At 41.3% G+C, this 21,899-nt stretch overlaps 1 protein-coding gene across 1 annotated transcript in view; it reads right to left on the bottom strand.

Annotated features, from left to right (window-relative positions):
• Positions 1 to 8,178, bottom strand: part of LOC146440027 (gamma-aminobutyric acid receptor subunit rho-1) — a 28,340-nt gene extending 20,162 nt beyond the window's left edge. Inside the window, exon 1 of the mRNA XM_085056362.1 lies at positions 7,881 to 8,178. Within this exon, the coding sequence (XP_084912488.1) occupies positions 7,881 to 8,002 (122 nt within the window). The 5' untranslated portion in view covers positions 8,003 to 8,178. The remainder of the gene's footprint in view (positions 1 to 7,880) is intronic.
• Positions 8,179 to 21,899: the final 13,721 nt, after the last annotated feature.

Here is a 21,899-nt window from a genome sequence, read left to right as displayed (position 1 = left end):
GGAGGTATTTAAGTCAACAGAGGCTGATGGCACTTCCCCAGGAGCGCTGGGAGTGACAGCTGCTGCAGACTCTGAGCTGAAACTATCACCTCCAAGGGCTCCTCAGAGATGGGTGATGCCCCTGGGTGAGTGTGAGGGTGAACACAATACCTGGTTTTAAGGAGGGTACAAAAGAAGGAAGTTGGAGTTTTGAGATCTGAAAATAAATTGTGACAAGTGATCCATTGGTCTGCCCCTCCCCCAGGGAATAATGAGATTATAAAGATCAGTCGATGTGAATCTTTGCAATAATTGACGTCAAACCAGTCTAATGTCCTGTCTGACAGTGTAACTGGCTGCCTTAGTGTAAGCAGGAGGAAAAGTAGATTTGAATGAGGTTTTTTAATATTTCATTACTAAACAAGTGAAATAGGGTTGAGATGAAACTGTGACTTTGAACATGGTTGAAAGACCATGGTTAATGTAATACTATTAATTTGCTGCTGAGAGACATTAAATAACATTTCACAGATTGCATCCTGGAAATAGCTGGTCAATATTTTCAATAAAAAGACAGATGACAGAACTATAAAACTCAGGCATAAGGGTATGCTTGAAGGAGAAACAGGCATTTGGGTATCTAGAGTCAGAATTCAAAGCAGCCTCAGTGCATTGGAGGAAAGGTCTGATGTCAACACCATGAATTGCAATAAAAGATAATACAAGGAACTGCATGGAATACAGAGAAATAATTGTATAAATGATGAATGGGGAATAACTAAATTTTTAAAAGTAGAATTTTAATAGAGTAGAACACAAAGAGCAGAATTGTAACAATTCTGCTGTTGAGGCAACGTTAAGAAATACTCATATTGACAGAGGACCAGAGATGGATTTAAAGTAAATGGACCGAACAGTAGCAAGTCAAGATTTTACCCAGAAGAAAGCCAAGTAAAAAACTGTTAAACCAGATTTGAATTGTCATTGGTGTCACAGGAGTGGAAGGTGTCAGCTTTCCCCTTCTTTGGAACTCCAAAAATCTACTGACTGTTCCACTGGACAAATTAGCTACAAAGATAGTAAAAACCACCAAAGGTAGACACCAGATAAATACAGTATGTATTGAAGAAGAGCGAGAGGCAGTTTGACTTTTCTTAAAGGATATTATGAACTTTAGAATCACAGAATCACTAAGTTTGGGAAAGAGCTTTAAAATCATCAAGTCCAACCATCAACCTGAGATATTCACCATTAACAATGTTTATCATTAAACCAGGTCCTCAGATTCCATATCCACATGTTTCTTAAACATTTCCAGGGATGGTGACTCCACCACTTCCCTGGGCAGCCTGTTTCAAAGCTTTACAACCCTTCCCATGAAAATATTTTTCTTAATATCTGATCTAAACCTATCCTGGTGCAACTTAAGGCCATTTCCTCTTATCCTATCCTTGCTATCTAAGAGAAGAGACTGGCACTATCTCACTGCAACCTCCTTTTAGGCAGTTATAGCAATTATAATGGCCTTCTCTAAAAAGTTAATGACCTTATAGACAAGAGTGATCAAGATGACATGTTGTACCTCAAATTCCAAAAGAGTGTTGACAGGTTCTTCTTTTAAAGAAATCAATCAGTCAGAAAGAAGCTCCCCGCATGTGAATGGTTACAAAACAAGAAAGTGAGGAATAATGGAGAGTTTTCACCATGAAGAAAGTTTTCCAGTGTAGTCCCATGGCACCTATGATAGGATCACTGTTGTTCAATAGCTTTATAAATTATTTTTATAAAAGAGTAATTACTGGAAACAATATTTACTGAAGATATGTAACTGTTCAAGGTAGTTAAAATCAGAACTATGGGTGGAGAATTGCAGCAGAGTCTCGATGCGAAGCGACTTCAAAAAAATTCAGTGCTAGTGAATTTATAAAAGTGTACATTGATTTCTACTTTGTGCTTTTAATTTTTTCCATTGTGCTTTCAGAAACGATGTTAAAATAGTGATGGCCTCCAAACCAACTCTTACTGTTAAGGAAGGAGGTGTCAATGTCATTGTGGTATTTCTTGGTAAACATCAGCTTAATGATGTTTACCATCACCGTTTATATTTATATATGATATGTAAACAATGATGCACAGTGCTCAAGAAGACTAACAGAGGTTTCAGCATTATTGGGAATAGAGCAGCAAACCAGACAGAAGGCATTTCAATGCTGTTAGCAACACCAAGGCATGTCCACATCTCATCATCATATCCAATGTCCATAGCTGGAAAAAACAGCAGAGTGAGAGAAGAGATACTGGAGAAGGAGAAGCTTCCCAGGCAGCCTGAGCAGGGCTCTTGGAGTGAGAAAGGAGAAGTTGGCCAAGTGAATTGGTACAAGCATATAAGTTCAGGAGTGGCTTGGTGAAGGTGAACAGGAATCTGTCGCTCAAGACTTTCCACAATACATACTGAGGAGAAGAAATTTGAAAGGAAATACATAGACATGGCATGTCATCACACTGTGAAATTTACTCTCACTGAAAGCTGCAATTGCTTTGTCATGTGATTTTAGAAGGTGAGCAAGCATTTTTTAGAGGTAAAACCATCACCATTTCAGACGTGAACTCAACCCTGGAATGAGAAAATCAATTTACATGCACTCAGGAGGGAAGAAACTACCTTGCAGCATCTTTGGACTGGTTTGGGGCTGGGTTTTTTTTTTGTCTAGGCTGTACCCAGTCTGTCATGTCTCCTCACACCAGCTCATTAAACACATTGCAGTAATGATGGTCCAGCAGACAACATGAAGCTGCTGACCCTGAGCAAGTTGCAATATTGCCTGGACCTTCTATCATCAGAAGCCAAGTAAAGTTGCAGAGTACTTGGGTGTATAAACATAGCTACAGAAGTACCAGTAGAGTCTGTTCTGCCATGAATGACATGAATAAAGTTAAGCATAGACCCAAAGTAAGCTCTAGAAGGGATGAAAGGAGGCTGGTGATAATGATGAAAGTAGAAAATACAGTTTTCAAAACATCGTCACTTCCTATGAGAAGCAGAGAGGGGACACTTCTGGCTGGTGAAAGAAAAGGTGTCATGCTTGATTTTACAGGCTTACTGTGCACTCCAGAGGTCTGATCTAAAGACAGCTTGCATTAGTAAGATGTGTTCATGCAAATAAATGCTATCTATATCAATCCTGAAGATACAAAAGAAAACTCTAAGACAAAAGAATAGCGTAAGGACTACTGGGAGGTAAAGGAAGAAATCCTTTTATGGATGAATTTATAAAGCCACAGGAAGCATTAGGAGGGCAGAGAGCTGGGAGCTGCCCTATGTTTAAGGGACACCCTCAGGGAAAGTGCCAGGATAGCCACATGTGACTTGCAGACCACAGACAACTCACACACAGAGGAGCTAACAGAGAAGCTCTACCCAAATTCAAGAAAAGCAAGAAAAGTAACTTTAATGTTGAAAATGTTCATTATGATGCAGGGTGGCTTCTATTACTAAGGAAGAGTGTGACTAATTGTAATAACATCTGAAAACAACATAAAGAGAAAGGTCTTTGGCCAGGAAAAAGACACTGTGATAACATGCCCAAGGCTTATTGTAGAGGATCTCATTCAATTACTGTAAAAGGTGGCTCTTACAGACAGAAACATGGACAGGGTGTTCTAAAGGAAAAGAAAATGGTTTACCATTTGGAGACAAGAGTGAGCCAAAATGATTACAACATGGTCAGGGAATGGTAGGGGCATGGCTAATGACATGAAGTGAGTCTCTTAGGTAAGACTAAACAAACATGATCTGCAGATCTTTTACAGTGAAATCTCTTTTGTTGAGAGCTGTTTTTCTGAAAGGTGGTTTTAATACGGTCCAGGGAGATTTTAGTGTTAAAAAATATTATTTTTTCCCCCAGCAGTTAGCTCTGGCAGAACAACATGGCTCAGCTCCAGGACAGTTCTTTTCCTCTCGCTCATCCTCTCTAGCAGATTCTGCAAGTCTAATTAGCAACACAGGCTTTGGCCCTTTTGTTGGCACAACGATGTTGTGACTTTTAGTGAGCCTTTGCATCATTCCAGTGACCCCCCCTGCAGCCTGGTGACTTTCCAAGAGCCTGAGCAGTTGGGAAAACAGCAGACAGCTCTCTTGCCAGTGCTCCGGAACTCAGCTCCTTCCTGTAGGAGTTTTGACACTCTGAATCCAACAGGCATAAAAAGCCTTGCAATCCCTGCAGGTTTTGCACATGGCTGACTGCAAACTGTGAGCAGGTCTGCAAGGTGAGAAAGCTTTTATTTTTATATTGCTGCTCTTTGAAGTGAAATTCCTTTGAGGTGATTTGTCCTGGAGATTAGCAAAAATAAGTAGTTGAGTCTTTGACTGGCACACAGACATTTTTACAGTGAATTACCATATTGGAGGGCTCTGTAGTAAGTCTCATGCAATAAAGCTATCTACTATGCTGCTTTTACTGTGACTGTCTGCATACTTTGACCTAGACTGATTTGTCATTTTCTTGTCACACTATGTCCCAAAGCCTCAGCAGCTTTATTTAAGGAATAATTTGGGACCTTTTTTAAAATTCTTGTCATGCAAACCCAATCCTCATAAGACTGAGGTACATGCATGAACTCTCCTGGGGAAAACCTCGCCTGTCTGCTCACTCTTCTTCACAGCTCTTGTGTCTCCTGCTACAACGGCTGCCTTGGGGTACCTGCAGTGACAAAAATTGTGACAGAGAAGGTGTCTGATCCTGCAGCTCCCCATATACTCCATTCACCATATTTCTAGAATGGGAAGGCTGTGGATGTGAGCTCAGCTGGATCTGAGCAGGTGAGAAGACAAGGCCTGGAGCTGAAAACTGCAGATTCAGTGGTGAGTTTAAATTTGAGAGCACAATTCAGATCAAGCAAGTCTCCTTGAAAGAAATTAACACACCATCCAAAGGAACAGGCTAGAAGCCTAGGTTTTCCTCCATCAGCTGCACCATGAGAATCAGGAGCAAAGCTGGACATGTCTGTCAGGGAGAGCAGGATGCTGGCAGCCCACCCAGTGCAGCAGCTCTCTACAGCAGGTGCCTCTGCCATGTGCCAACACCAGTGGCTGGCACTGAGCCCTGGCAGTAGGGCAAGAGCATCATCTTGTGGTCCTGAAGGGATTCTGGGGGCTAGGGAGGGCATGGGTACAAAGCAAGCCATCCTGAGCATCCTGTGATGGTGTGAAGCCAGCCTTTTCCACTTCAAATAGATTTTCCCATTGATCTCCACGGAAGCCCATGCCGTTCTACAGAAGGTAAAGGCTAGAGTGAAGGGAGTGAAGAGGATTTCCATCCTCTTCCTAACCACAGGCCTTATGGAGCAAGAGATAAGAGTGTTTAGAGAGGAGTAAAGAGATCAATCACTCTAACTTCTGCTCATGCATAATGGCTGTTCGGAGCTGGGTGTTGAAGGGAGGGGAGACATAGTCAAAACCAAAATGTTCAGGAGCAATGCTCTCTGCAGGCTTTTTTTGGTGTTATATAGCATCTTCCATTGCTCTGCTTTGAATCCAGGATCTAACTTGGTGATGGAAAAAGACATGGATTTTGATTGAAGTGCTAAGGAACCGTGCCTACTTCCAACCTGTTTTATACAAGGGACCCCCACATGAGAACAAAGAGGCTTGGCTGTACCTCTAGGATGAGGTGTCCTGCCATCCACAGATGCCTGGTGTTGTTGGGCAAGCATGATCTCCCACTGGGAGATCCTGACTGCAATCCCAGAAGGTCAGTGGGATTACCTCTGCATACAGCACCTGCAGGAGGGCTTTACAAATACTGCACCTAGTCAATCACGCATTGAGAAATGTAAGAAGCTTAATCTTCTGAATGCATGTGAGCAGAGATGAATGGGGGACTTGATCCACCTGCACATAACTGGAAGGAGAGGAGACAAGATAGCATAGAACAGGACCAAATGGATGGAAGCCGGAGTTAAAAAATATTTGCAATCCTGTTCTGAGTTTGTCATTGAAAGTAATTATGAATTAGGGGATTGCTACGGGAGGTTTTGTTGTTAGTGCTTAGCAGAAATCAGGTGGATGACCATAATCTTTTTTCACCTTACCTGGGTGTCTCACAGGGCAAAGTGAGCAGTGTAGTGGGCACCACACTGCTGATGGACAACCCTACAGCCACAGGCTAGCTTTGTTCTTCTCTCCCCATCAGCTCTCCTCAACATCACTGTGAGCTACTGAGGAAGAAATAGGCCAGAAATTACCTCCCAGGGCAGTGTGGGCAAGCTGGGAGGGCAGTGGAACCAGCTGCCCAGAGCCACACCACCTCCCATGGGCTTACCCTGGCACAATTACACCTTATATACAAAGTATGGGTGAAGAGGCAGTTCCTGCATTTACTGAATAGGTATTTCTTTTCCATTTTCACACATTTTTAACACTTTTCTGCTTTGATTTGTTATATTGCCACTTCATTGCACTGGCACTGTTAAGCATTTAGTGCAATGCAGAGCTTTCCTTAAAGATGATAAACAAGAACACGGCTGTGTGTGCACAATCCTCTCATCTGGATGCTTCCCAGCTCACACAGTGGTACCTTGCTTCTCACCCCTTTAATTTGCTACAGCCAGCACATCACCTCTGCTGTCACTGTCATAAAGCCTCAACAAAAAAAGGGGTTTTGTGCCTGTCTTGCACCCACACTGCCTCTGGTAATGCATCCCCTGGGGGCTGGTCATGAAGAGAGTGCTGCATCCATTTTGCCAGTTATACCTGCATGGAGGTGGTGTCAGTGCTAAAGCCACTTCCTATGTGTAAAATGGTTCATGGATCCCCAAGTGCCAGCCGGGACACTGCAGTCACTGCTACCCCTCACCTGCTACAAGGGGCCAGAGGAAAATAAAAAGGCACAGCACTTTCCATCCCTTCCATCTTTTAGGTTTTTTTTTTTTCTGAAGGCTAATAGAAATGGTTTGAATTCCTCAGGACTGTGCATTCCTGCATTTCCATCCCTATAAACTTTACAGTAATGATGGTGATACTGAGTCTTTACAGAACAGACACCATGGAAAAGCAGAAACAGCACAGATTCAGTCTGTCACAAGCAGAAGTAGACAGCATTTAAACAAAATTAAATGTATCAGCTATATTGCTACCAAAAAAAAAAAAAATTTCCTCCAGGTGTACCTTGTTTTGTGCCTGAGCATAAAAATCCTCATACAAAGTTCCAAATATTTCCTAAATAGAGTATAAATAATCAGAACTCAGTTGTAGCAAAAGCTCTTCCTCAACTCAAAACCTCCTAAAATGGCTGTCTACAAGATAGTGAGAGCAAAATATCACATAGTCTTTTTGTAAGAGAGATAGAGAGACAAAGAGAAGAATAGACAACATTTTAAATTTTAGTATCTCAATTCAGTACACTGAATGCTTTCTGTTTCTTCTGATAACTGACCATAGCCTTGCTGAGAGACCTTCATTTTTTTCCCTCTCAAAAGCTCTATAAAACAAATTTCATGGGAACAATAAAACAAATTCTGAATGTTTTCATCTGAGATCTCAAGTCCATTTAATCTTCAGTGAATGCAACAATTCTTATGGACCTAAATTTCATCTTCACTTTCATGTAAATATTCTACCACATTTTTACTACCATAAATATAAATGCAAATATGTCTTTTTTTGTACCCTTTCAAACTTTGAGATAGTCCAGAAACCTATTTTTTTTAAAGAAGCAGTGATTTTCACTGTAGAAAATGCATTGAAACTTATTCATTGGCAAAAGAAACAACAGAAAATATTTTTGCCTGAGAGATCACAGTCTGCAAATGCAATTTCTAATTATCTGTTAGTCATTTTATCATCCCCCAAAACATTACATTTGTCCAAATTAGTTACTTGAATGTAAAAATATGAGACTTACCTGCCTTTTTTGTATACCTCATGTATTTCTTTTCCTTGTCGGTGGGTTCTGCATTCAGTGGATAAAATCCATCCCCACAGCAGGAGGAAGATGCTAAAATGCATTTTATGGACAGTCAACATGTTACCTGAAGGTCCTGTATCCAGAAATAGTCCATACAAGAAAAAGAAAACCTAAATGTAGATCCTGTTTCTCTTTTTAAGACATTATCGGTCTGATCGTTATTGGAAGGATGTTTACTCATACAAAAAATCATCCTGCAGTATTTAATCTGGACAGTGGGGAAAGCAATTTCCACTAAACCTATAAATCCTTCTACGTCAGATGGCAGGGATTTTCTAGCAGTGTTGAATTCACGTATTCTCAGACAACAATTATTTTTGGACCAAACAGGCTATTTTATTAATTGGTTTAAATTGAACCCTATTCAAATACCTGTGGCACATATATATATATATATATTTCTGCCTTGCTAAGTAAAGTAGTGCAGTTGGTCAGGCAGGAGTCATTGGTAATTCTTTAATCACCAAACTTATCTGTGTAGCAGTAATGTTTGTTACAAGCATTGCAATAAATTGAAAAGCATTAATAAACATATATCAGTTCCCAGAAAAAAAAATTATTTAGCTCTACAAGCAGCATTTGATTGTGTGTGTTCTACATTAATACCCAGTGGTGCTGTGGCCAGGGTGGTCAGTGCTGTCAGGACTTGTGCTCTGCTGAGCACCATCTCTGGAAAGTATCCCAGCGTTCAGGGGAGCAGGGAAGGACAGAATGGGGGAGATGGCTCTGCCCTCTGCACAGGGACATTTGGAGAGATCCTGCTGAAATCAAGCAGCAAACACCCACCAGAGCTGCAGGAGCACTTGGGGGCCTGGTGTGTCAGGTCTCATGTGGCTGACAAGATCCTCCTTTGTGGTAAAGAAAATAAAACAGCCTGGGCAGAAGTATGAGAGGTCGAGCCAGCCACATTGCCTGTCAGTTCAGAGCTCACACCATCCCTGCATAACTCACAGCTCTGTGTTTACCCTCCTTCTCCCCTCTGCCTCCCCCCAAGGCCTCACAGCCCTGGTTCCTACTTGTGCTTTATCATGGAGACCTTGGCCATGCTCTGCTGACACCACCGGCCTTGTCCTGTCCCTTTGCTGACAAGGCTCTTCTTCCTCTCCCTGTCACACATGCATTTCTACTTCAAAGCAGCTTGTCAGGTCACCTCTCTCTTTCTATAAACCCTGGGGAGCAGATCTCTACCTGGTCTAAGCCGCTGTGGCTCTATTGGCTTCAGTGAGCATTTACACTGCCTTGGGATCCATGGGAAAGACATCTTGAAAGGCTCTAAAATTTCATTCAATCAATGAATATTCAGTTTCATGATTTGCTGGGGTAAAAGATTTCCTACATACACACACAGGCTTCAAGAGATGGGCAATCAGTCACCAGCAGTTTGTTGCAATGACTGATCAATGTTGCTGTTCAAAGGAGTTGTACCCACCTTATCTTTGAATATTACCTGCATTCCATTTACACTGATTCCCATATCCTTCCCAAGGAGAATAAAAAGTACCTTAATAATTGTTTTTTCCACCTGTGAGGATATTAGATATACTCTTCTCAGTCGTAGCAAGAATCTATATAAATGTATTTTTGAGTCATACGCATATTAAAAAATACTAGTCCCTTGCTAATGCACCAGAGGAGCAATGGGGATTGACAAGCAATGGACAGTTATGAATTCACTTAGCTGCCCTGGAACAGCTGGAGGTCCCTTGGTACACATGAGAGGAAGGAAATAAACATTCTCTCAGAGGGAGAGAATTCCCTCAAACAGAGGGAATTTGCTAAAGGAATATATCAAGAAGGCTAAAGAATACGTTCAATTTCCCTTTTATTTTTTGATTGTTGTTCATAGTGATTTAGGGCAAAATAGAAATTATTAATTTAAAAGAACTAGAAGCTGGATAATAATAATATTTTTGAACTGATTTAGAGGGCCAGAGATTGGATAATGAATTGCTAAGATATGCCTGCTGCAAGCCGTTTATCATTCACTTAATGAATTTGTGCCTACCTAATATCAAGGAGGATATAGAGAAGAGAGCCAAATAATTGAGAGAAACCACCAACTGTGACCGAGCATCCTGCTCTCGGACCCCAGAACCAGTACAGGTGGGCTCTCAGGCTTGGACTTGGACCAAGAACCAAGGGAGCATGTGCAAGGGAACAGGGTGAACAGTTCATCATGATGAAGACTACCGATTTTGCCATCATTAATTATTTGGGACCCCTGCCCACAAATAATCTGTGACACTGCGCTTGCGTGAGCATATTTAAATGAACTTTGGACTCATTGTAATACGAAGCAGAGATAGGTAATGAATATGTATAGGGGCTTTGTCTAACTTTATGCATATGTAACCTGTAACCTAATATAAACCTAGTGAAGTGCTGCTGACGGTGTCCATGCCTTTGGAGGGGCTACCCCTCATGCCCCCCAGCTGGAATAAACGCATATCTACTTCATAATTATCTGAGTTGTGGAGTCATTCTGTGCTTCAATAGAAAAGTTTAAATATGAGCAATTCATAGAAAAATCCTGGGACAAATCATCAGATAAGTTCTAAACTTGTTAAAGAAAATGTCCAGATGAAGAATAGACATGGGGTCATGAAGAATAAACACGTAGAAGAGACTTCTTTCCCTGACAGGCCAACAGGCTTCAGAGTTGGGGGAGAAGCAGTGGATTTAGATAAGCTTTCAACACCATTTCACACAGCCTTCTTATAAGCAAGACAGAGAGGCATGGTCTTGGTGAAATATCTGTAGGACTGATGCAAAACCTTGCAGGCTTTGTCTCAATTTATCTTGCTGTACCTCCAGAGCAGCCATCCAGGGCTCACTTCACACCTTTTGCAAATGATCTGCAAGGAAGCTGTGAACCACCTGGGTGGTGACCCAAAGGGAAGGCTGGAAAGGGTAGGAATGGCACAGTGTATGGTCTCCAGGTATGTAAAAGTTCAAACAGAAAAATACTCTGTTCCAAAGGGCCATGAGATACAGAACAACAAGGAACTGAGAGATTAGTAAGGGAAAATGAGGTTAGATACTAGATTAGATACTAGGAATATTTTCTAATCATAAGGACAGGGAAGCATTGTAGCAGATTGCATGGAAAGAGTTTGCAATTGCCATCATTAGAAATAATAAATTAATAATAATTAGAAATAAATAATTAAGACAGGTATAGCAGATCTTGTCTTAGGATCAAAGGTTAGACTACATTACTTCCCAAGGTCACTTCCAGCACTATCTCTTTCTGCTTTTCCCAAAGGAAAAATGATGGAAAGTTTGCATAACAGAACTGGAAAAACTGTGAAAATTTGAACATCCAGGAACAAGAAAAGAGATGGCCAAGTGCCTTATACATGAACAGAAAAATTGAACAAAGCAACTTTCTAAAAGTTTGTCCTCCAGTTTTGCTTAATCTTGATCTTGAGCAGATGGAGAGTTAATTTTGCCTGCTTTCTCCATGAGAACATCTAGAGATTAAAGATATAGACCTATTTTCATTCAGTAGGTAAAAAAACCCCTGGATTTGAAATATGAAAAGAGTGAATAATTAGCAGTGAGCAGTATTTTTAACAAGTTCATCTGTTTTTACATTTTTTGGGCTAGGTGTGAGCTGACTGCAGTCTCCTCAAATGACTTTACTGTTTATCTTATCAGCTGATATATTTGGTAGGAAGATCCTGCAGATGTGTGTCAAAATATTTGCATTTTGATGTATTATTTCATTTTATTTCATTTGGTAATCCTTTGGCATTTTTTTCTTGTTGACTCATCCAATGAGTGTTCACAAACATAAAATTTAACATACTGCTCTCCAGATACCCAACTAGTAATAATGTAAGTACTAACTTTCCACCCACATCTGATGTTCACCAGATCTCAGAGCAAATTTTAAAATTGAAAAGCTACAATACTGTTGTTAAACTGAAGTTTCCTTAACACCAGTTCTATGGATAGGAGACAGCCATTCAAATGGGAAATTATTGCATCAAATCCCTCAAAGCCAGCCAGCAGCTGATCCAGGAGCAGATCAAGAAGTGGGGATGGACTGCAGCCAGCCATTAAGTCAACTGAGCAGTGTTGGGTTTTGCAGTAGGAAAGGCCAGCTATTTCCTTTTTATAGCAAAAGTCATCTTTCCTGGAATGCTTTTGTGCTTGAAGCCAGATACCAGCCTTATTTGGGTTAGAGTAAGAGCTGAATGCAGATAGTAATCCACAAGAAAAGTAAAAAAGCATCTCAGACAGATGGAACAAATGATCCTGAACAGGAAAGGTAAAAGAAATCAGAGTTCTTGAGTAAGTAGCAATGAATAAGGTTTGAAGTTGTGTTGGAGGGCTGTTCCCAAGCTGCCCTCCTTTACAGAACCTCAGTTTCCCCCCAGGAATGCCACTCCCAGCTCCTGCACAGCTCAGGGCTTGCTCAACACCTGCCAGCTGGTGCTGCTTTCCTGGCTCCATGACTTTATCACTTTGATCACTGTCTTTCTCAGAGGAGTTCAGCAGGTCCTGGGCTTTTACTTAGTTACTGAGGCATAGAAATGCAGGTTTCCCGGACTGCTTAGGATTTTAATCCTGGATTTCCTGGATTTTCATTAACAAAGATGATAAGAAATGTCACAAAAATAAACTTTTCATTCCATTTGACCCAACCAAATTATTACAATTTGTTAAATATACACTTTTTCTATTTGATCTCAGAAGAGTAAACTATTTGTCCAGTTCTATTTATAACTGATCCGTCACCAAAATGAGAACAAAGAAGAATAAATTGAGACATTTTTTTTTTGCCTTTGAGTCAGCAATATACTGAGATGCTGAACTTGTCAGGAGCAGAAATCCAGTCTGGAGAACAGTCACAGAAGCCGCCAGACACCACAAGAACCCAGGAGTAGTTTCAATGCCTAGTTTTCTACTTCTTTAGTGTCTCCTATCATGGGTCTTGTCAGAGACTTTAAAAATCTGGCTTAATATGAAGTTAATGAGGTTTCTGCACCCATCACTTATGCCCTTTTTAAGAACTATACTTCCATTCTTTGGTACTGTCACGGGAGATCCATGCTCACTCTGTGTAAGGTGAAATATGTCATCTGGATCCCTCATGTTTGTTGGATTGTAGGACCACATCTGAGGAGGGTGTTAGTACAGATGAGGAATGGAATTTGAACAACCTGGGCATAAGTGGCATTTCCACTGAGTTTCACTATGGTGGTGTCAGCAGAGCTGGTGGCTGTTCCTAGCTCTTGTAGCTCTGCTCTTTGTATGACTCAAAATCAAACTCCAGGAATTTGAGAGGATACAGGAAGTATGAAGATATGTATTTACACTGGAGTGGTTAAAACTAAAGGAGCTCACACAGAAAGGGAAAGAAAACAGTATTTCCTCTGCAGGCACAAGAGGCAAATACACTCTTCTCCAGGTTGTAGTTAAATGTGCTGTGATTATGGAGAGCAGAGGTCGGGAGCTACTGGCCAGAGTAGGGCAGGGAAAATGTCCAAATAGGAAGATTTTAGTTTTCAGTGTTAAAGATCATTGTATGATCTGGCATTAGTGTGCATTGGGATGGGAATCATGTCACTTTGTAGTGACCAGGGTTTTCACTGGAAATAGCTTTTGCACTTTGTTCTCACATTTGTTTTCATGCCCCTGCTCCTCTCTGGTCTCTCTTGCCTATAACATCACATCAGAGCAGATTCACGTGCTTTTTGTGGCAAACCCTGGAACTTCTCCAAGTAGTGATGAGGACATCAGTGGACCTCAAGAAATCATAAATGCTAAGGAATATGTAGATTTCCGTGCAACTTGAATGGTAAGGAGGAGCAAGTGCCAATGAACCCGTGACCCCAAGCCTTCTTATCACAGAATAAAAATCAGATAGAGACAAGGCAGTGTACATGGGCCTCTAAGCCGCTATAAATCCCTAAATGGATTGTGCACTGCATGAAAGAAAAGAGAAATAGGCCAAGCCTGCACTGAGCAGAAACCTGAATGGCTCCAGCAAACAATGTGACTGAGTGAATTGCACTGCTTGGAGACTAATGCATTGAGCTGCTGCTCCTTGCTGCCGAAATGAGTAACAATGCCACAGAGGCACATCTTTAATACCATTCTCCTTTCATTAGAGCTCTTCCCTCAGGGATGTCTTTCTCCCCCAGACATGTCTTTCCTCCCCACATGATGTGTCTCTGTGCATGTTTGAGTTTGCAAGAGCCTGTCTGTGGCCCTGCGCTCTGCCTGAGAGATTATGCGCCTTGCGTGCTGAGCTGTGTCCTTTTGTTTCAGCCCCTTCTGCAATTCCCCGGAGCTGCGTTAGCTGGATTAGGCGGCTTTGTGGGGACTTGGCCGTGGGGCACCTGACCTTTTGCGTGGAGGTTCTGCTGCTAAAACTGAAGAAAAGATACAAAAAAAGAGTAAAAGATAAATGAGAGCTAAAAAGACACTGTCAGGAGTATGCTTTGCTGTTAGCAGTTTAACAGGGTTGAATTAAAATATTGAAACGTGCAAACCAGTGCCTAGTGCAGCCTGGTGGAAAGGATTTTTGTCTGCTTCTGGCAGATATACTAGAGAAGGCAGACATGGGATACTATGGATGCCAAGGATTCCACTGATGCTCCCCAGTATGTCCTAATCCCTACAGCATACAGCACTCATTTACTAGGAGGGACTACTCCCTCACAGGGAGTTCTGTTGGAAGACCCAGAACCAAAGGATTTGAAAGCATACAGACTGGATCAAGATTATACTCTGGATATTCATGTCAGGGACTAATTTCCCTCCAACTACTAGATTCTGGTCCTTAGTCCTCCTATCCACCCCATGCCATCACACTTTTTTTTCCAATAAGTACTTTTCTTCTTCATACCACCCTAGCTAAAAAGGGTTTCCCAGTTTTCTCTACTGTTCTCACAGCTCATCTGCAGCACTCCATGGGGAATTTCATCGGCAGTACATTAAGAGCCTCTGCCTGTCGACCAAGAAATTGTTAAAAATGTTTTTCAAACAGCAGCAACAAAATGGAAGAAAAAAGAAAGGTGATGAGTCTGAAATTCTTATACACAAACACTGAGATTGCAGCAGGGCCATCTCAAGGCAAAAGCTGACATGGGTATGAGTAACATCTACAGAACTGTCAATAGCAATTCAGAGAAGGCAGTAGTGCTTAATAAGAGAGTTGCTCTGCCAATATTCAGAGGGGATTAAAGGAACAACTGGACTAATTACAGCCCTCAGCCTGACAAAATATTGGAAAGGCTGATATGGCACTCAATAAATGAAGAGTTAGTGAGTAATTTGATTAATGTCAATTAGCATGGCTTTAAAGAAAAATAGATCTTTCCAAGTTAATCCTTTTTTGATTAATTTAAAATGTGTTTGCCAGAGGAAATGCAGCTATGTGATGTGCTTCTGTAAGGCATTTAATGTGGCAGCACATGGCATTTTTATTAAGGAACTGCTACAATACAGCACCATGATAAAATAAGGAAAATATTTTAAACCAGATAAACTCCCCCATACTGAATATGACTGTAAATGACAAATCTTCATCAGGTAGTGCAATCATCTCCCCAAAGACACTGGTTCTTTATCCTATGCTCCTCCTGACAAAATGCAGGAATAAAACACATGAATAAGCATGCAATTTCTTTTCTGAAGTAGATCAGAAAAACTGAAGGATCACTGACAAGGAGTAAATGGAATATCATAGGGGAAGGCCCAGAAACTACTAGTGTCATTCAACCACAGCTTACTACAAAACTGTCCTCTTTGTAGATAATAGACTGTAAACTTTAGGATAAGGAGGAAAAATTCTGGGTACCAATAGAGAGTTTCCCTGGAAAACTAGCTGATCAGTACCTTACCATAAAAAAGAAAGAAAGAAAGAAAGAAAGAAAGAAAGAAAGAAAGAAAGAAAGAAAGAAGAAAAAGAAAAAGAAAAAGAAAAAGAAAAAGAAAAAGAAAAAGAAAAAGAAAAAGAAAAAGAAAAAGAAAAAGAAAAAGAAAAAGAAAAAGAAAAAGAAAGAAAAAAGACAAGGTTATATTTTCTCTTTATGTGATGATGCAAACTGGCTGAATCTTGAAAATGAGAGTTTTCTACCCATCAAGCTAAAGATTTATTAAGATATCTTTATTAATTTTGTTTCAAGATCCAGTACCTGGAAGACCACAGAACACAAATGTGAAATAGATTTTTTTTTTCAATAGCAATGAAGTTTGTTTCACTACACATGTAATTATTAACTGAAGATAGTATGATTTTCTGGAGGATTTTGACTAGTTCTCAGACAGGCATGAGTCTGGTGAAGCCCAATAGCTAGGGCTGTAAAAGTGATTATTAGATGATGAAATACTCAGCGAGCCAGGCTGAGAACCACCAACTATTGGCACCAGATAAGTGATAAATGTGAACAGAGCTTTTGAAAGTCAGATTTGTTTGGATGTGACAACCTTTGATGAATCTGGCAGTGAATTAACTTCAAAGGGCAGGATGTTTTAACAGTCAAGTTTTACAAAATTATTGGCCAAAAAGAGTTTCCTAAACAAATAGACTATAATAGCTTGTGTTTTTTAAAATAAAGCCAAAATAAATCACAATACCCTCCCCTGATAGATGTATTCTGAAGCACACAGTGGTTGTCAACTCCTTCTTGGAGTTACCCCCTCCATGGGTGTCCATCTGCAGCTGGACCCACCTGTCAGTCACAACTGGTGTCTGGCTGTGGGACTCACACAGTTCATCCATGGCTGCAGAGTCAGTGCTGTGATTAATGTCAACAATTCTCATCTTTCTAGTCTTGTTTCGGTCTGGTGAAGTCTTGTATATGGAATGCCTGTGGGCAACCTCTCCCAATGGCTTCCTACATATGTTGCAGTGACTCCTCACTGGAGTCACTGCAACATTTTAGTTTTGGCACAAAGAAATCCAGTAGCATTTGTTTTCATTGTGAATATTCTGCATCATCTCCAGCTCTGTAAATTTTGAGATATTTCAGTTTTGCACTAACGTTGGATCATGACTGCAGACTGGGGCAACTCTAGCAACAATATTGCTTGGATCTCTAGTTGGAAAAAATATTAGCTGGCATTTGGATATACTGAAGCTCTGTGAACTATACATGGTCATTTGGAAAATTACTGGTTGGCTCCTTTTCCTCTGCTACTGGTCTTCATCACTGTAAAAATGATGCCTCAAAGCAGCAGTAAAAACCAATCTGAACAGGTATTATGAGCAGCATTGAAACACACCAGGAAGACAACAAACAGGAGCCACAGAACTGTCACAAGTGGTTCTGGTTTCAGCAGCAGCTTCTAAAAGTGCTTGTCACAAATTAATTTGCCTGACACAGCTTCCCCAGCATGGCTGATGCTGTTCACTGCCTCTGGATCTCAAACTCCTGCAGTCCTTCCAGGTTTTTGGATCTGTGAGGAAACAGAAATGCCTCAGCAGACATTTCTCACTGTGTCTCCCTTTAGCCTGTCACCCAGAAGTGTAACCCTGGTGGTGCTCAGTTGCTCTGTCCTCCAGATTTACAGAGATGAACTGGAGTTATTTCAGGCCATTTTCTCAGCAAATTAATTTCCTGTCAAAAATTCTTGAATAGGATACGGCTAGGATGTGCACTTTTTTTCAAATATATTTTATTATAACTGAAACAATTGGCATTTTTGTTGTCTCCTGGGATCTCAATTTAGCAAAATATTCATTTGCTCAGTTTGTCTTACTGCTGTTGTCAGTGTCTTTATGGAAATAGTGGGTTGAATACTTTGTATTTCTCCACTAGATTCGCTTCTGCCTCTTGTCTGGATATACCATATGGTGTAATATGGGAAGAGACAAGACTATAATTAGTAGACCATTAGTCTGATTGCAATATTTAACTGAAATAAAATGCTAATATGAGGTCTTCTTCTGCAGCATATGACTGCAAGTGCACAGGAATCAACAGATGATTGTATAGCATAGAAATCACTGCCACTGGCAAATGACTAAGCTTAGTATGTAAAGATTCTTGAGTATCAGAGCATCCCGCTTGTCCCTCTGCAGCATGAAGGAATTCATTACTTTAATCCTGTCAATTCCCAGACTGCATGGTCAGAAACAACTATTAATTGTCAAATCTAGTTGCATAATAAGTTTGTGTTTGGAACATTCACTTTGGTCTTCATATAATTTACAATCTTCTATCAGCATCATTTTGATGAGCCTTTTGCAGCACAAATTATCATTGATCTCTTGAGATGTAATTGAAGGATTTGATAAGCTCTTTTCACATCAAAGTCAATAAGAAATGGGACTTGGATTAGCCTTGTTATCTGGTTTCTTGCTGTACCAAAAAATTGTTTGGGACTCAGACTTACTATTAACACGACCACTGTCTGGAGCTGATGCATTTATGCCATGCCATGGGTTTTACTTTTCCTTTTGGTTTGCAAGAATATTTGAATTCAGCATTTAGTTGAGTAGGAACTGAGACTTAAGAGGAAGTAATGATATTAGCATGTCTTTTCTGATGACCATACACTGGTGAACAGGCCTGTTTTCCTGTACAATCTACTAAAATATTTTGATGGTACTTTCTGGTCTTTAACCTGAGATACCCAATTAGAACAGGCTTTTCAGGACCCTGTACAGTTGAATTTTTTATACCTCCAAGGGTGAAGTTTCCACAGCCTCTCTCAATAGCTTTCTTCTTGTACCTGGCTGGAGCTTGTGACTATTGCCACTTGCCTTCTGCTGAGCATTGCTGAGAACAGGTCTACACCTCACAGAAAGCAGATCAGCCAGGTCAGCCCCCAGCCTGCACTGGTGCTCACGGTTGTTCTTCCTCAGATGCAGGACACTGCATTTTCATTTGTTGAATTTCAGAAGATTCCTCTCTGCCCTCCAATCTGTTGAGGTCTTTCTGAAGGGCTGCACAGGTATCAGCCACTCCTCCCAGCTCTGTGTCATCAGTGAACTTGCCGAGGAGACATCTGCGCCTCCATCCAAGTCACTGGTGAACAAGTTAACTCAGCAGGGTCAGAGATGCCTGGACCTGCTGTGAAGCAGAAGTTGCATAGAAAAAACAGAGCGCCAGATGTTGAAAACTGAGGTGGACAGTGTTGGGGTTGTAATGTGTTAGGTGAGCCGTGTTACAGGAAAAACCAGCCCTTTTATTTTTTTAACCTTTTCCACGTCATTTCACCATTGTTCCTTCTTTCCCCCTTCCAAACCATGTCAATGCCAATTATATGAGTCCATGCACGTACCACTAAAGCCATCATGTGTGGAGGGCATTGAAAAGAGTCACTGAAGTATATGAGCAAGCATAAGGCACATCACCAGGGGGACCATGACACAAAAGATCTATCAGAAAGGTCTCAGCAGCTCACTGAGGTGGAATAGATAGAAGAGGCAGTCTTTATTTTACATGGGTTTATTTCCAGATAAAATAGAGAAAACTGGATATACACTTTGTTGCAAGCACACTAGTAGATGACAGACTTTAAAAAGTGTTAGCTAGACCGCAGAAGAGAAAAGCCTTGACAAAAACACAAACATAATTAACACAGTTTTTGCTATGACCACTTTGGTTTCTCACATCATTGATTTCTGCACATATTTCCACTTCCACACGTTTATCTTCCTTAGCTTCTCACAGCCAGCACATTCTCTTTCTAGTTCAACACCTTGCTCTCATTCCACTGCACATCCGAGCCAAGGTAAGCAGAAGTGAACCAGCCACAGCAGCAGCAGCACAGCACAGCCCTGAGCAGCTGCCTGTCCACATTTGGGCTGCCCCAATTCTGCCACCAGTGCCACTTGCTTGTGGCCCTCCTGGGGACTGACCTCGGGGATGGGACAGGATGGGGTTGGGCCTTACAGCCAGCACTGCAGTCCGTGCCTTGGTCCCCTATAATTGCAGTCAGGGGAACAGAATCACCTGCAATTCTTTTTTCCCATTGGAGTAAAAGACGTGGAGGTTAAGGGAAAGACAAGGGGAAATTTTACTGTTGTTCACTCTATTTTTTGGTGTTCTTTTCCACCTGGATTACCAGCCTGGTGTTTTTCCTTTGCCAGAGACTCAAACACTGCAATAGGCAGCTGCACTGGGTAGCGACACCAACCAAGGCTGGTTCTCTGCATCTTGGAGCATAAGGTGGGCAGTGGGACTGGCAGGGACATGGGAATCAGTGGGGACAGGGCGACAGTCAGGCAGGCAGTGGCTGAGGCTGCGGTGCTGAGTGTCAGAGGCAGCCAGCCGGGCAGGCAGAGGACAAACAAGCAGCATCCATGCAGGCAGGCTTCCATCTGCTGGAGACAAGCAGCTCCACAGCTACTTTTCCGGGCTGCCTGACACGGCTCCCAGCAGATGGGAGCCCCGCAGAAATGAGCGCACCGTGAAGCCCCAGCATCACAGCCCAGGGGCCAGGGTGGGTCAGCGGGGAGGTGTTTGTCATGCAGTTTGGTGTATCAGGTGATACATACCCATACATACCCCAACGCGAAAGAGACTATAAACAGATGTGTGTTTGTATCTGGAAGGAAATGGCACCTTCCTGATAGCCTCTGGGGAAGGCAGAGGGTTGGAGAGGATGCTCACTGCCTGAGGTGGGGGAAGTGTAAAAAAAATTCCAGATTGCCATAGTCCACAGTCACTACAATGTGTGGAGGCTTCAGGGGACCCAGCTGAACAGTTCCCATGAGTGGTAAAATTCATCTTAAGATGCAAAAAAACCAAAATAAAATATATCCATCTCTCCTTCCCCATTCCCTCTTCAAAAGGTATAACTTTCTAGATACAGAAAGCTGCCTTGCATTGGTAGGTTTGTTTATGACTTTGGTTTGAATGACAGTTTTTCCCTCATTGAACTTTCAGGCAGCTGAAAATGGGCTCTGATTTCTTAGGCTAAATCCTTCCTTCTCCCTCTCTGGCAACAGTGAATTTGTTATCAGGGGTTTGATACTAATAGCATTTGAATGGTTTATGTTTAAAGGAAAATAATGTCATTATTTCAGAGAGAAATCCACAGCTAATAGAAGGGGAGATAGTGGTTTGAGATGCTCTGGGCAAGGACCCAAAAAGCAGACTATTAGCATGTGTAGCAGCAAGTTTATGGCTTTGCAGTACAGCATGCTGATGTCAGCCCAGAAACAGTCCAGGAAAATCAGAAATTTTCTCCAGAAATTCAGTCTGTGATATGTAGGAACACAGTAGATCAGTTTTGTGCTGAATATATAAAATGTAACATGTATGGGAATACATCATGCCCTTTCCATGACTGTCATCAGTGGTCAGAGCAGGGTGTCCTATGCTACCACCCAGAGTTGAGCTCTGAGAATGCTGCTTCCCCAACATTAAAAAAAGAGAGGGGGAGAGAGAGAGAAACCATCTTCCTCTCTGCAATAAAATATTTCTTTTCGAGCTTTTTCCTTGAAAGCTTTTCAAACTTTTTCCTTCTGTTGACTTCCTTCATTTCCCTAGCTTCTGAGCAAAGGCTGAGCAAAGAAATTAAATAAACCCAGAAAAATACAGAGCAGACATATCTGAAGCAGCATGTTTGGGACAGAAAATGTTGGTGAACTTTCCTTTAAGACTTTTTCTTTTAAAACTGCAAAACCCAAGATTATATTGAGATTTCTAAAGAAGGTTGTCTGGTTTGTTTTTTTTCTTTTTCTAGTGCTGGAGGTTGTTATTAATCTGTACATGATTTTTGTGCATGGTCTCTGTAGCTCCTTATAAGAGCTTATCTATCCATTTGACATAAAAGACATTGTCCACTGTACCAGAGCCAAAAAAGCCATTAACTGTCTTCAGACTGGCATCTCTTTAACAGTGACTTCTTTCATAGCCCAAAGTCTTAGGAAACAATCAGCATTTTTGAGAGATGATTAAGATGACCTAATGGGGCTGTTTAATCTCTGATGTCAATAATTGGATGTTTTCATCTTGTTGCTCACTTTGTATTGGTGTCACA

This window comes from Lichenostomus cassidix, chromosome 3, assembly GCF_008360975.1.
Source record: "Lichenostomus cassidix isolate B80296 chromosome 3, HeHo_3.0, whole genome shotgun sequence".
Classification (NCBI taxonomy): Eukaryota; Metazoa; Chordata; class Aves; order Passeriformes; family Meliphagidae; genus Lichenostomus; species Lichenostomus cassidix.
The sequence above is the reverse complement of the archived record's forward strand: the minus strand, read 5'-3'. Positions and strand labels throughout refer to the sequence as shown.